General features: G+C 41.0%; 1 protein-coding gene across 1 annotated transcript; it reads right to left on the bottom strand.

The window, feature by feature from the left end:
* Positions 1-204: 204 nt before the first annotated feature.
* Dmrta1 (doublesex and mab-3 related transcription factor like family A1) lies at positions 205-6,773 on the bottom strand. Its single transcript, NM_175647.3, has 2 exons — positions 6,032-6,773; positions 205-3,535 (listed from the first exon to the last, which is right to left on the bottom strand). Exons 1-2 carry the CDS (start codon positions 6,660-6,662, stop codon positions 2,694-2,696), a joined length of 1,473 nt encoding a protein of 490 aa, NP_783578.1. The 5' UTR covers positions 6,663-6,773; the 3' UTR covers positions 205-2,693.
* Positions 6,774-15,476: the final 8,703 nt, after the last annotated feature.

The following is a 15,476-nucleotide window of genomic DNA, read 5'->3' as shown; positions in this document are numbered from 1 at the left end:
TAATTATAAAGAACTAACTCATGTACTGACATGGCCAAATGGTGCCAACCTTAGCTGTTTGGTTGATTGCTCTTTTACACATGGAAAAGCAGTCTATTAAAAAACTCGAAGCTGGATCTAGTCTCTTGATCATACTTCTGCTTTGCACCTAGCTCGATGCATGACACAAAGTACATCCTTAATAAACGCAATGACTCGATTTCTAATCTAATGCTTTTATTAATTTAGTAAATAATGAGGTACTATCGGCCACATATTATGTATCAGACACCATACAAAGCTGTAAAGAAACAAGCAGGCATAATCCTTTCTCATACCTAACAGTCTGAAGTTACTAGAGTAAGGAACCCTTCCTGGTAACACATACTATTATTACCCTTGGAACTGGCTATACACATCTCAGCCTCAGTTTCCTCGATGTCTAGCTAGTAGTTGGAAGAATCTCCTATTTCATCAAGTTTTTTTAGGTATTAAGAGTCTTGTGAATTATATAGACTACATAACGCATCATAAAAATTAACTTAATATTTAGATTATTAAAATAATGTATCCACATATTTTGGGGTTTGTTTTTATTTGTTTTGTTTTGTTTTGTTTTTAAGACAGGGTTTCTTCGTATAGCCATGATTGTTCTGAAGCTCATTTTATAGAGCAGATTGGCCTTTCACTCCTTTGCCTCTGCCTCTTGAGTGCTGGGATTAAAGGTGTGTGCCATCACCACACAGTCAATAGGTCCACATTATTATGTTAACCTTGTGAAGAATCCAACAATGCTAGAATTGCTGTACTTTTAATCCAGATTTCTGCCATTTACTATAGCTCTCTTTACATCACACTCTGCATCTGACACCCTACACAGCATCTAGTGTATCTCAAAAATAGAATGTAATAGATAGATTCATAAAATAAAAAACAACTCAAGGATCACCAAGAGTTCTGATCTGAATACTTTTTAGGAGACATAGAACCTCATGGAACTCTATTCAAAACTATGTATTAATGGGCCACTTTGTAGAATCATTTGGTTGAAAGTTCCATCACCCAAAATCAGCCTAATCTCAATGTATGTCTGCTGCATAGCAGTCAGTTACCAGGCGTTGTACAGTAATTTAGGCTCTGAGCCTGAAGGGTTTCTCCATTTTGTTTTGTACAAAAAGAAAAAGAAAAAGTGAGCATTGCATCAATCTAAATTTTACAGGACTTTTCCTCAACCTTGCTCCATTAAAATTTATGCAAATCATTAAGCACTTTGCATTCTACATCAGCACCAGATACTCTCCAGTTGCGCATTATGATATTTTTAGGTCAGGTATACTGTGAAAACGTATTAGCTTAATAGAAAAGACACACATACATAGCTATAATTTTAAAATTTTCCTAGTGATTCTTGCTTCTCAGATAAAGATATTTCTAACTCCTACCACATCTGGATCTTCATTATTCTTCACAATACAGTGAAGCCATTGTCCGTTTAAAAATTAAGGCACATGAGGAGAACATTGTACCGTTGCTTTGTGAGCTGTTTTTCCCCCCTGGGGCTTCCCAGTGACTGAATTGAACAGCTGGATGGATGATTTTAAATACTCCAGTTGGGGAAAGAAATGTATGCCTTAAGACTCCAAAAACATCTCTAAGCTTTAAAGGCAGGTATGTATCGCCTAAATACATTACATATACTTTACATATAATCAGTAGATATTTGTCTGAGCAGATAGTTTAGTTTTTGAATAATTCCTTTTTACCTTTGAGAATGGGTGACATGTCATTATCTCAAACAAATGATAAAAGACTATATCTCCAGATAGAAGTATAAGCTACTCAAAAATTAAAATTATCCTTAGTAGAAATATATTTCACAACATTAAAATGAATACAGCATGATCCAAAAGGGTTTTTTTCCCCATAAACTTGTTAGTCTGTAACAGTTACAAAACCATGTTTTCTGAGAATAACTGAATTGCAGTTTGTGATAGTGGCCAGAAGAGGGCAGGGTCTTGTTTCTTATGACCCAATAGTTCTTTGTGCATTTACAATGTTAGCTTTAAAGAGAACAGTTCAAAAACCATTTCCTTTTTACAATTAGTAGCTAAAGAATACAAAAATCGGACATTCCAAAAGTAATAGATTCAAATTTATTAGGTTTGCTTACTATTACTGGTCATTTATCTGCAAATAAAATATTTTTAAATACTTGGAACAATTTCTGGCTCAGGTGTGGTAGAGGAGGAAAAGTGGGAAGGGAGAAGGTAGAGATGGAGAGGGAGCTGCTTTAGAATAATAACCACACTCCCCAACTCCTGGTCCCTTTTCTACCATATGAATTGATTTTTACAAATGTTCACTATAAACTGAACTCTACAATAAAATAAAAGCATGTATGGCTTTATAATAAAAGTGATAATTTAAGGAGAAAATTCATTAGTTTAAAATAATAAAGTTTCCTGAAATAAGTTTATTCAAGGCACATATAATGATTAAATGTTTCTTTGATTTAATGAACACTAAAGAAAAGTCTTCAAATCTAAAGTATATTACACTGCTTAGAAAAATAGCATTTAAGGCTGAGAGGCCAAGCTTATGCTCTTTGAAGTACATTAAAAAGTGTGTGTGTGTGTGTGTGTGTGTGTGTGTGTGTGTGTGTGTGTGTGTGTTGCATGGCTCTAGAAACACTGCAGAATGGTAGAGTGGATATGTTACAGATGCTCCTGATTGGGCCTGAAATACAGTCTACCACCAGCTACTAAGTGCTTGCTAGGGAGGTGGGACGGCTCCCTAATCATCCCTGGAAACGCATAATCCAAAGTTGGCCGAAAAGGCAATGCTGGAACCAGTCCAGGTGTTAGGTAGGGTGACACAAAACCAGACAGCGCTCTTCCTGGAGAAGAATATGCCAGGCGCAGTGGGCTGAAAGCTAGTCTAGGATTGAAACTGTAGAGAGTTGAATCTCCTCCATAAGCAGCAGACGCAGCTTCAAGAGGAGAGAGAGCTGATTTATTACTTAGAGTCCCAAAGCCAATGCCAGCAAGACTAAAATCTGACGCTCTCTGAAAGGCTGCATTTTCCAAGTCTGCGCGTGCTAGGTCCCTGCAGTCGGGTTTATGTTCTCTCCCATTTAAGATCTGTTCAATAGCTTGGACTACATCTCCCTTGCAGAACTGTAGAATGCCTTCTAGGCGGCTATGCTTGTAACCTGGAAAGATCCTGGTAAGAATTCCGAGAGGGTCTCGTGGTCTTGAGGTCACCGTGGAAAGGCTGGCTCTGGTAGCAATGTAGTCTCTGGCCCACTCGCTTTCATTCCCTGATTCCAGGTCAGAGGAAGAGAAAGACCTGGGACTGTCTTCTCCTCCCGATTGATCCGTGGGGCAAGGAGACAGGATGATGGTGGATTTGTCTGGGTGTTCTGGAATAGATGACATGAAGCCCTGTTTCTCCACGGTCACATTACCCTTAGATGATCCCAGAGAATGGTGATGAGTGTTGGAGACTGGTTCTTCCTGTCTACTCTGGCATGACTCACAGTTTCTCTGTTTTGGTTCTGCAGGAAAGAAAACAAAATAATCAGACATAAAAATTTGCCACAACATAGTTATGTCCACTCAAAGACACTGATGGATGAAATAACAAACTCATTCAGTGTGTGTGTGTGTGTGTGTGTGTGTGTGTGTGTGTGTGTGTGAGAGAGAGAGAGAGAGAGAGAGAGAGAGAGAGAGAGAGAGAGAGATGCACTCTATATAGTGTAATTAGCAATTTTGATTCACCTAAAATCATCTTCATGGGAGTCACATTTTAAAGATCATGCAGAGCTAGCATGTATGGGAACAGAGGAGGGTGCTGTTTCTCGTGCATTTCAGGATATAAGATTATTCAATAAATCTCTTAGAAATTAAGGATCAAAAGAGGAGAGTTTGTTGTTACCCAAAGTGTCAATGTGACATCATCTTGGAATTAGAGTTTTTTTTTCCCAAATGTCCAAATTTTGCTTTGATCTAAGTGATGTTCTTCCCCCTCCCTCCCCTCCCCCACAGAGATCCTATATGACAAGAAGTAAGTAAAACAAGTAGTGAATATTCTACCTAATTTAAATGGTTATCTCCAGTATTCTTTGATGTTTCCCTGTCTCTTTAAGAAACAATCCTAAACCTGCTCCATAAAAGTTTATAGTTTATTTAAAATGTAAATCACATCAAATTTAACACTAGAAGGGACAAGACTCTGTTGCTAAGTCAAATATTTGATAAAAAAGAAAATTTGTGACAATTGTAAGATTGTACGTTGGTGTTTTCAACATCAAGTAATAATAAAACTTGTCAAACAATATTTGCCACTTGGAAACCAATTTCCATTCCTCTTTTGTTCCACTTGCTTCTACAGCAATTCACTGAGTATTGCTCCTGAAACATAGGAAATATCAAAATTAAATCTCTGTTATTTTGTCTAAAGAACAATGTATTACTTGTAGGTTGGACTCCCAGGACAAATATCTCTAAAGAAATACTGGTTGCAAGCTGTGCTTGGGGCTTCTGACTGTGACTCCAGTGTTCAGGAAGCTGTGGCAAATATTTGTTATAATTCCCTTCATCTCTGTCCTCTCTAGTTCTAGGGACTGTTTTATTCACTATTGTAGTGTACTGATAGCCTTCCTTTTTTTGAACATAAGCTTCTTTTATATAGGCAAATGTAATTTGCCTCTGAATCACTGTAGGTCTTTGTCTTGTAAATGAATAAGTTCAGTACAATATCTTACTATAGTTTATTCATATTGTGTAAGAGGGGGGTGGTCAATTTAGAAAGCCATTGAAGAAGTCTTTAAAATATGAACTTCTTTTTTTATAGGCCAGTCATTGTGACACAATAATCTAATACAATCATTAGGCCTGCAAAATGTACACTTTAGTACAAAACGTTTACATAAATCCATACCATCAGCCAAATCTCATTAGCAGTGTAGCTGAAGGAATGTTACCATCTCTCAACAGTCTCTATCTTCCATGAGAAACACTTAAAGTTCATTGGTCTAGTGAAATAAACTAGAGCATGTGTCCAAACTTGACGTAAGTGAATGTAAATTTTCAATGCAGAGATGGGCTTCTTTTGAAACTACACCCTCTTTTGCTAAGATCTGCAGTTTTGACAACCAAGCAAAGTTTCTAATTAATAGCTTACCACCGGTTATCGCATAACTTCATGTGATACAACCTGTTTAGGATTTTAACTAAATGATTTAAAGGAAATTCCCATTTAACAGCGGCCCTATGCAGGGATGAAAATTTCATGACAACATAGTGATATTGATATTACAGGAAAAGTTAATTTGGAGGTCATATTAGTTGTAAATCTAAACAAGAGATACTGGCCATGACTTTGTGGCCGGAAACTGCAAGGATAGACGAATACTCTGCTGAGATCTCTCCAGCTACAAAGTGACACTCTTGTCAATGGTTTCATTATCGACAGGGAAGGCCCAAACTTATTTCCAATGAGAACTAAATATAAGTCCCTAAAGTTTTCCTCTCCTTTGGGAATGGTGCTTAAAGAATTAAAATGGAGCAGGAAAGAAAAAGGTGAGAAATTTCAGTTTCTTAAGTGCTAACTGATGACAAAACACTGTCCCCAAATCAAAGATCGTCACAATAACCATAGTCAGCCGGTTTCCTGTGCAAGAACACTGTGGCTTTGCAACTGGAAAGAGTGTCAGCACACCCGCTAAAGTTTTCTCTTACAGCCTGCTTAAGTTCCGGCCACACAAAGACAAAGCCGACTGCGCCTAAATCCACTCCAGGTGCGAGCCGGCGGCTGTGATCCCATACACTTCACTGTTTTCATTGTCTTTAGACGCGGGATGAGCTCTTCCAGTGAAAACCTATTAACTATCCCCATCCCAGCCATCAACAGGGTAGATCTACATTACTGAACTTCAGCACTTCTTTCAAACAACTCTTTCTGTCCACTCTTAAGGAGCTGCTGCTCGTTTCTACACATTCTTGCAGAACAATCATTTTCTCTCATGAAAAGCAAACCAAAGAGGACTCACCCTGCTTTCTGTCAGCATAATCTTGCTGGAAAACCTCGAAAGTTGGGACTGACCGGCTCCCAGGGTGTCTAGAGGCACCCGCTCCCAGAACAGCTACAGCCATGGGGTTATTCAAGACCTGGGGACTCTCGGTCCTGCCGCTGCCCCCGGAAGCCTGAGCCCCGGACCCCGACGACCCCTGGTACAGAAGCCTGTGCAGCCCGCGGGCCTCGCTCTCCTCCTGCGCCTGCTGCCTGCGCAGGGCCACCTGCGCGGCCATGACACGCTGCCGCTCGGCGATCAGGGTGCACTTGGCACACGCGCAGTCCCGCCAGCGGCAGAAGCGCTTGTGGCCCTTGAGCGCTGACACCACGCCATGGTTGCGACAGCGCGCGCACTTCGGGGTCCGCGGGTAGCCGCAGCCTACCGCCCCCAACGCCCTATCCAGCCCAGGGCCCGGAGCGCATCCTGCGCGACCGGAGCTTGCGGTCGATCGCAGAAAAAGGCCAGGCGGCCGCAGGAAAGTCGCGGACACCGGAATCCCCGACGACACCGACCGCGCGGCCGAAGCGGGCGCAGCAGCCCGCCCTGGGGCCAGATGGGGTCGGCAGCCGCCGCTGCGGTCTCTACGACCGTGAGGTAATCGCTCCATTCTGAGAAGGCGCCTCTGAGGAGTAGAAACCAGCAAGTGCGCTGTCCAGAGCTACCCTGTGGGGATACCGGCTGAGGACCCGCCTAGGTCCCGCTGTCCCGCTCCGCGCACTAACTAGAGTTTGCTGTCCTGTCCCAGAGCAAGAAACCGCCGGGTCTAAGAGCTCCAGAACCTGACCGACGGCGCAGCCAGCCAGTGAGCCTCTGAGTCTAGACAGCTGGGGCAGTGTCCTGAGCTCTGCCAGTCTCCTGAGCCTAGAAGGGCCAGGCTGGAGGGCCACCCCGCCCACTGGGTAGGCTGGCCAAGGAAGGAGGCCAGGGGAGGACCTAGGGCGGAGAGTGGGACTTTCTGGGAGGTGGCCTGTGGGATAGGTTAGAAAGTGTCCAGATCAGACTGAAAGGTCCATTAAGAAAAAAGAAACTTTTATGTATTTTGGATATTCACTCTGTCAGATGCAGGGTTAGTGAAGGCTGTTTCACAATCTGTGGGCTGTCATTTTGTCCTAATGACAGTGTCCTTTGATTTACAGAAGCTTTTCATTTTCATAAGGCCCCATTTATTAGTTGTTTACGTTAGTGACTGAGTCATTGGTGTTTTGTTCAGGAAAATGTCTCCTGTACCGACGAGTTCAAGGCTATTCCCATTTTCTGTTCTATTAGATTTAGTGTATCTGGTAATATACAAAATATATACAGAACTCAAGAAGGTAGGCACCAACAATCCAAATAACCCAATCTAAAAATGGGGTACAGAGCTAAACAGGGAATTCTCAACAGAGGAAACTTGAATGGTTGAGAAGCAGGTAAAGAAATATGCAGATCACCAGGGATCACGAATCAAAACAACTCTGAGATTCCACCTTGCACTCATCACACTGGGTAAGATCAAAAACCCAAAGGACAGCACATGCTGGCAAGATTGTGGAGCAAGGGGAACACTCACTCCTACACTGCTGGTGGGAGTGCAAATGTGTACACAGGAAATCAATTTGGCTGTTTCTCAGAAAAGTGGGAATGGCTCTACCTCAAGACCCAACTATACCACTCCTGGGTATATCCCCAAAAGATGTTCCACCCCACCCCACCCACAAGGACATCTGCTCAACTATGTTCATAGCAGCTCTGTTACTAATATCTGGAAACAACCTAGATGTCCCTCAAAGGAAGAATGGATAAAGAAAATGTGGCTCATTTACACACTGGCATTAAATACAAGAACATCATAAATTTCTCAGGGAAATGAATAGAACTAGAAAATATCCTGAGTGAGATAACCCACACCCAAAAGGACATGCGTGGTATGTACTCACTTATAAGTGGATATTAGCCATAAAGTACAGGATAACCACACTATAATCAGCAGACCCAACGAAGCCAAATAACAAGGAGGTCCCAAGGGAGGATGAATCTTTCTCAGAAAAGGATCAAAACAGATATCAGAGGTTGATGGAAGGAGGGAACTGGGTGGAAGAGGTGATGGGAAGTGGAAGGGGGCAGGGAGGGAGATCATATGTAGGGAGAACAGATAGAGAAAGAAGATGAATAGCGGCAGGGGTGTGTGTGTAATCTCCTGGACTCTAGAACATGCCAGTAACCTGTGATAGGGGGAGATCCAAGAGGGTCTATGGGGGACAACTCAAGATGAGCCTCCTAACAGAGGCAATATGGATTTTGAGGTAGCCTCTTCCTATAGCTAGCCCAGACTCTGAGTGGAAGCATAAGAACAGTAACCCATCCACAAAACCTTCAACCCAAAATGTGTCCTGCCTACAAGATGTACAGGGACAAAGATGGAGCAGAGACTGAGAAAATGGCTAACCAATGACTAGCCCAAATTGAGACCCATCCCATGTGCAAGAAACAATCCCTGACACTATTAACAATACTCTGTTGGGCCTGCATACAAGAACCTATTAACTGTCCTCTGAGAGGCTCCACCCAGCAGCCAATGGATGGAGATGCAGAGACTCACAGCTAAACATTAGATGAAGCATGGAGAGTCTTACAGAATAGTTGGGAGAAGGATTGTGGGACCCGAAGATGACAGGGAGTCTACAAGAAGACCAACAGAATCAACTAACCTGGACCTGTGGGGGCTCCCAGAGACTGAATCGCCAACCAAAGAGAGTGCACAGGCTGGACCTAGGCTCCCTACACATATGAAGCAGATGAGCAGCTTGGCCTTCATGTGGGTCCTAAACAACTGGAGCCTATGGCCTGCTTGTCTGTGAATTTAAATGGACAACCTTGTCTGGCCTCAATGGGAAATGCTGCACCTAATCCGGCAACAACTTGATATCTATCTATCTATCTATCTATCTATCTATCTATCTATCTATCTATCTCTGTGTGTGTGCCTGTTTGTTTGTTTGTTTGTTTGGGGGGATTGGTACCCAGATTGATAAAAGTGTCTTCAAAGGGTTTTCCCTTACTTATTGAATGGCCTTGGGAACTTTAAAAACATACCCAGAATGGGGGAAGGACTTGCATGAGGGGTGCTGGGAGGAAAGGAGGCTATTATTGGGATGTAAAGTGAATGAATGAATGAATGAATGAATGAATGAATGAATGAATGGATGAATGAATGAATGAATTTAAAAAATAAACAGAAACCTTTTACCCTCACGACCTATTCTCATCATTTTCTCAAGGAACGAATTACAAAAATAATAATCCTACTACCTTCCCTTTACTGCCCTAATTTAAGCAAGATTTGAAGTTTTTTCTTAAGCTCTCTGTTTCTACTAAGTTGGAAGATTTGTGTCTTTTACTTCTTTCCTTTCCCTTTCCTAGATGAAGTCTGCACAACACCAATATGACAAAGAGACAGGGTGACAAAGAGACACAAGACAGCTTGGAAGACTGTGGCCACTTCTCATGCAAAAGGTATTTTAAATAGCTCAAGAGACAGCTTCCAAAGTGTGTATAGACAGGTTAATTCAGAGTCAAGGTACTTCGAGTGCTTTCTAGTCACTTACATGTGCACATCTTACATGAGCACATGCAGATTATACAAGGAGTCTGTTTAAAACATTTGTTATCTAAGGTCAGTATGCCTCTCTACTCTGGAACTATTTATGGAGAGCACTAATGTTAAAGCTCTCTCAAAAATACTTCACATTTCTCTTCTGAAATACTAAGAAAGCCATGAAGATCAATCTTCATGCTATCAAAATGCATTCTTGAACTATACATCTAAAGGCTTTAATTGTTAAGAGATCATATTGCTCCTAAGCCACAGGAACACTTGAAGCAGAAAATTCATGGGTATCTACAATAAATGAAAGTGTAAGCTCTCTGCAAAGTCCTTATTAAATATCCAACTGCTGTTGCCAACCAGGCATTGGTACTCTTGCTCTAACAATGGCAAATAATCATGTTATTTTAATTCTTCATGGCATTCTCAGGCTGGACAATCTGGATGACTCTTGCCTGCCTGCTCCAAATCTTCACCAGCATCATACATCACGTTCTGACGAGCACACATCCTCTACAGAGACATACTACCCTTCTTAAGCCTCTAGATGACCTTGGGAACTCTAAACACATACAGTTATCCCAATCCAAGTATTCCCATTCTTTTGTAGTGAATCATAAACTATCACTGTGATGGGGACCTGCAATCAATGCCTAGAATACCATGCAATGAATACCTGACCTCTCTGGCATTTATGATAACCAAATGTTTTCAAATCTGCCTAAAACCTAGGAATCCTCAGCTGTAGAAATAATAGCCAACATATGAAAGTTGAAACATATGAACATGAAACATATGAGTTTTTACTGCTACATGAGTCGTAATATGAATCATAATAGAGTCACTGTTTCTAGTCACTTAAAAAATTAGTTACATAAACAAAACTGTTTAGATTGGCAACAGTGTCTTCAAGGGTTTTCCTTAAGGAGTTTTGTCCCGAGCTATCGTTCTTGACGGCAAGAACACACTCGGACAACCGGATTCTTCTGCGGCAAGCTTTATTGCTTCTTAAGGAGGGAAGACCCAGACCCCGGAAAATGGTGCTGTTTAGTGCTGCTTATATAGCCCTCAGCGTGGCGTTTCAGCACCTGATGTGGCGTGTCAGCTCCTGATTTGTTGCTTGCCCATCACCCCATTACTACGCCGAGATGGGCAGTGACTAGGCGTAAGTTCACTCTCGCACTTGCGCACAAGGCTTGTTTACTAGTTAGGCACAGCGAAAGCCAGCGCCATCTTATAATGGCGATTGCTCGTGGCACGGCTCTCCACAGAGTTTGCCTCACAAAGTGACCCCCCCCCAACCTCCACATTTAAAGCAGCTACTAAAATTTGGCAATATTCTTTTTGTATGAGATCCTAATGTTCCCTTACAATATGACCAAGTGATAGTGGCTTCCTTTCAAGAAAATGAAACTTGCTCTTAACTGAATTTATTGGAATAGAATGTATGCAGCTTGAAAGTTTGAAAACTGAAAACCTGAAGTGATGCAGATAAATACACATGGTATACAAAACACACATGGTATCTGCGTCTCTGGATGCCTTTAATTCAGCAGCAGACAGGCTAGGCCTGATGAAAACAGCAAGGTCAACTCTGAAATGAACAAAAGCCTTTGTTCTAAAATCAGGAGCAGAACAACATGGAAACCCACTCTTACCACTTAGATTCAATTATACTGGAAATGATGGCCAATATAATCAGGCAAGAAAATCACTTTGAACTCATTCAGATCAGGACGAATGCCATAAAATTCACTCTATTTACATGTTAAGTGACCTACATATATGTAAAACTTCTTGGGGAAAAAAAAAAACACTCTTAAAACTGAGAAGGTTTACAAGTTTGCCAGGTATAAGATGAATATTCAAAACCATTGCATTATTATGTATTGAAATAAAGTAAAGAAAGCCAGTAAGTTAAGTGAGAAAATAAACCTATTCATGATAGCACTCAAATCTAAAACATTTGAGCTATTTATAAGAAAATGTATGAAAAATTGAAAACTAACAAAGGTTTGCTAATGTAAACTAAAGATCCCGTGTTCTTGAAACATGTTCATAAAACACATTTCTTGAAAACAGATAAGGTATTATCTGCCTAAATTAATCTGTAAATTATTCAGTCTTCAAGATAAAATTCCAATAGTTTTTTTTTTTTTCATAGAAACGGTCAGGCCCTTTCTAAAAGCAATATGAAAGTTCAAAGGAAAAACTTTATCAGGGTCTAAAATATCTTTAGAAAAGAATAAACTTGCAGAACAAACATTACCTTGTTCCAAAAATTATTGCAAAGTCATGGCAACCAAAAGGGTAATACTGGTGTAAAGAGCAAAGATAAATTAAATTAAATTAAATTTTAAAAATTTTTAAATTAAAAAAAAAAAACAGTAAGATGGAATGGGGTTTAAAAAAAAAAACACCTGCATATAAAGATGCAAGCAGTGTTTGCGAATGTGCTGAGACACCTGGCCAAGGGGAGGAATATACCCGGGGGGGGGGGGTTCCTGTTCTCACAGGAGAAATGGAGGGGGAAGCAGGGGAGGATCTATATGAGGGGGAACAGGGAGGAGATAGAATGTCAATATTGGAATGTAAAGTGAATGAATAAATAAATCAATGACAAAAAGAAAAAAGAAACAGGTTGTTCTCCCAGCAAGCTTTGACAGAACAATTGTGCATCTGTACGAAAAACACTCATTTTTTACTTATATCTCTCTCGCATCACAGATAAAAGGAACTGAAAGTGCATTCAGTGGCATAATGTCCTAAAACTAAGTATTGTGTAGGAGAGAAAGAAGACCAAAACAAAGATATACAGCACAGTTTGAAAGATGTGGGACCTCACCCCCACTCCTTTCCCAGGATGAGCAAGAGCACAGAAAAATGAGAAAAGGGACTGCAAAAGATCAGGAGAGAGGGAGAGAGAGGGAGATGGAGGGGGAGGGGGAGGGGGAGGGGGAGAGGGAGAGGGAGGGGGAGGGGAGGGAGAGGGAAACAAGAACCAGTGTGGTATCACTGTAATTGCTGTAAAATCTCCATTTTTTAAAAGATCAAGTTTTATTGCAATTCTAATTGCCTAGCTACCCTGGACTCTAGAAGTCAACTGATACTTGTTGTTGTGCTACACCAAACACTGGACCTGGAGGGATGGAGGCATTGTCTATAGTTGTAAGTAAAGATCTGTCTCTGACATAACTGTAAGTTCTAGGTGTACCATGTATCAACTCGGTGTTAACGGTGAGTACAGGTCAATCAAGATTACTTCAAAAAATGTGGTTCAATTTATTTGTCAGTGAAGCCTATAGTTATTTTTCATTCATGTTCTTGACCTATAGAGTCTTGTAACTACCCATCTCCCTCTTCTTTCACAATGCCTCTTGTTACAGCCAGGCCATCTGTGCTTCAACCAGCAGTACCCCAGTTCTCACAGGAGTTGCCTGACATTCTCTCTCGTCAGGGGTTGTCTCCTGAGACAAAAGTCCAAAACAAAATGTCCTGAGTCCTAATTTTGCTTTATTACTTCCAGGCTTTTCTTGGGTTTTTCACATGAATTCTTCTAGCACCTCTAAAAAAAAAGTTTTTATTTCTATAATCTACAAAGTCAAATTTTCAAATAGCTTTTTATTTTTTAAACTGTTTTATTTATTTACATTCCAAATGTTGCCCCCCTTCTGGTCCCCACTCCAAGAGTTCTTCACCCCCTCCCCCTCCCCTTTGCCTCTGAGAGGGTGCTCCCCACTCCACCACCCACCAACCCACCCTCCCACCCCGACCACACCTCCCCACATCCCCCTTCCCTGGAGCATCTGAGTCTCTTCAGGATTAGGTGCATCCTCTCCCACTGAGGCCAGACAAGGCAGCCCTCTGCTGCATATGTGCTAGGGGCCATAGGCCAGCCCATGTATGGCCTTTGGTTGGTGGCTTAGTCTCTGGGAGCTCCCAGGGGTCCAGTCTTCATTTGATTGATGTTACACTTCTAGAAACTTTTTTTCCCAAATAGTACTTTGGTCTAGGAAAGAATTTAAGGCGACATATGGATAATCTTGAAAAGGAGAAAATGAGCCTATCAGAGTCTCCTTGTGATGTACAATTGAATTTACAAAGCAGAAATCCAAGAAAATGAGCAGAGACTACAACTGACAGAAGCCCGGGGAAACATAAAGGAAGATGTGATGTTCTCAGATGCACTGTTGATAAAGGACAACTGAGCTGGAGGAGACTGAAGGAAGATATTATAAGAGGACCAGGTGCTTGAGTGGGAAAGTTCTACATGGCCTAGTTCTGCATCCATCAAGACGTACAATTCATTCCTTTGGTTTGGAAGACATGCGAGGACTCCTTGGTTGATTTAGTCCAAGGCTTTCCAAGCCAAACTGTGTGTGCAATGCTATGGCTTGTCAGATGACCAGAGAAAGACTTTAAATAGCACTTGCCTTACCTTGTGTTGGCCCAGGGTGTTAAAGAACATTGTCATTATTGAGAGGCTACATTGTACAGGACGACAGAAATGCCCACCTCATTTTTCCACATTTTATGTTATATTCTTAATTACTCTACTTTGCATTATTAACATTATCTCATTTCTCCCTCTTTTAGAGGACATAGATATGTGTTCCTCAAAAAGGGCTTTAGAGATCAAATTTTTCATTTAAAATAAGGTGTCATAGGTATACATGCTGACTAAATGTTGCAAATACTTATAAAAGTTTTGATTTATGTCAGAAATTGCTTTCATAAAATGTCCATGAATTTGAATTCTACCATGTAGTTCATTTTGTCATCATTTAATATGTGTAACTCGCTTTAAAAAAAAACACAAATAAACAAACCCAAGGAATTGATGCTCTACTTTCCTGAATTAAGAGTAACAAACCTGAAATTCCACAAGGAAGATAATCCAACAAAATTTTTACTTGATAAAAGAGGGATTGTTACCTGGGGAATAAAAGCAAACTGTAACAAAATCTCCAATCAGAATAACATTCCCTGATGGTTCTCTGGAAAAATTACACAGACTGGTACAAACACACTGAATTAACCTATCTGCTACCAAAGACTATTGACTTTCAGACTATTGCAAACATGATGCTCAAGACTCTTATTATTTTTATTATTATCATTATTATTATACAAAGAGAAGACAAATTTTCTCAGAGAATTACTCCCTACGAGAGTCTAATATTCAGACTCTGCGATATCTGAACTTCTCTCCACAAATCAGCAGCATGGTGGCGGCTGCCATGCAAGTTAGTACACCACCCTGCTGGGTAGCCCTGCTGGTGACACAGAAACTCACACATGACTTTGCTGGCTTGCTCATCAGAAGGACAAGAGTCCTACTTGCCAGCTGTGCCACTTAAAACTCAGGGTGGGGGATTGGAGAAATGTCTCCATGGTTAAGAGCCCATACTTCCCTTGAAAACACCAGAGTTCAGATCCTAGAATCTACTTCAGGTCACAAACAACTGTAATTCCAGTTCGGGAGGATCCTAGGCCCTCTTCTAGCCTCCCTGGGCACCTTCACCAACACAGGCATGCACACACACACACATACACACAATTGAAAATAAAATAAATATTTGGTTTTTTTTAAAAAGGTAAGGTAAAACCTTTGCAAATTAAAAGTCAGAGTCCTAAGGTGTTTAATTTCCATGTCTTCCTCTAGCAAACTTCAGGAATCTCGCTCTCCTGTTCCCTCTTTGCTTTTGTTTTTCTTTGCCACACCCCACCATATAAACAGCAGTAAGTCAGAACTCAAAGCAAGACTTTTTCTGGTACTTACCCAACTAGAAATTTGAAACATCTTTTCCTTTTACTCTGCCGAATAAGCAAAGCCAA

The sequence above is a fragment of the Mus musculus genome, chromosome 4 (genome assembly GCF_000001635.26).
Source record: "Mus musculus strain C57BL/6J chromosome 4, GRCm38.p6 C57BL/6J".
Classification (NCBI taxonomy): Eukaryota; Metazoa; Chordata; class Mammalia; order Rodentia; family Muridae; genus Mus; species Mus musculus.
Note: the sequence above shows the minus strand (reverse complement) of the source record. Positions and strands in the feature narration are given on the sequence as shown.

Excerpts from the sequence above, each read along its gene's own strand:
- Dmrta1 (NM_175647.3), bottom strand. The coding sequence starts at position 6,662 with ATGGAGCGATTACCTCACGGTCGTAGAGACCGCAGCGGCGGCTGCCGA. Across the intron at positions 3,536-6,031 it reads TTATGCTGACAGAAAGCAGG|AACCAAAACAGAGAAACTGT; the intron begins GTGAGTCCTCTT and ends TCTTTCCTGCAG.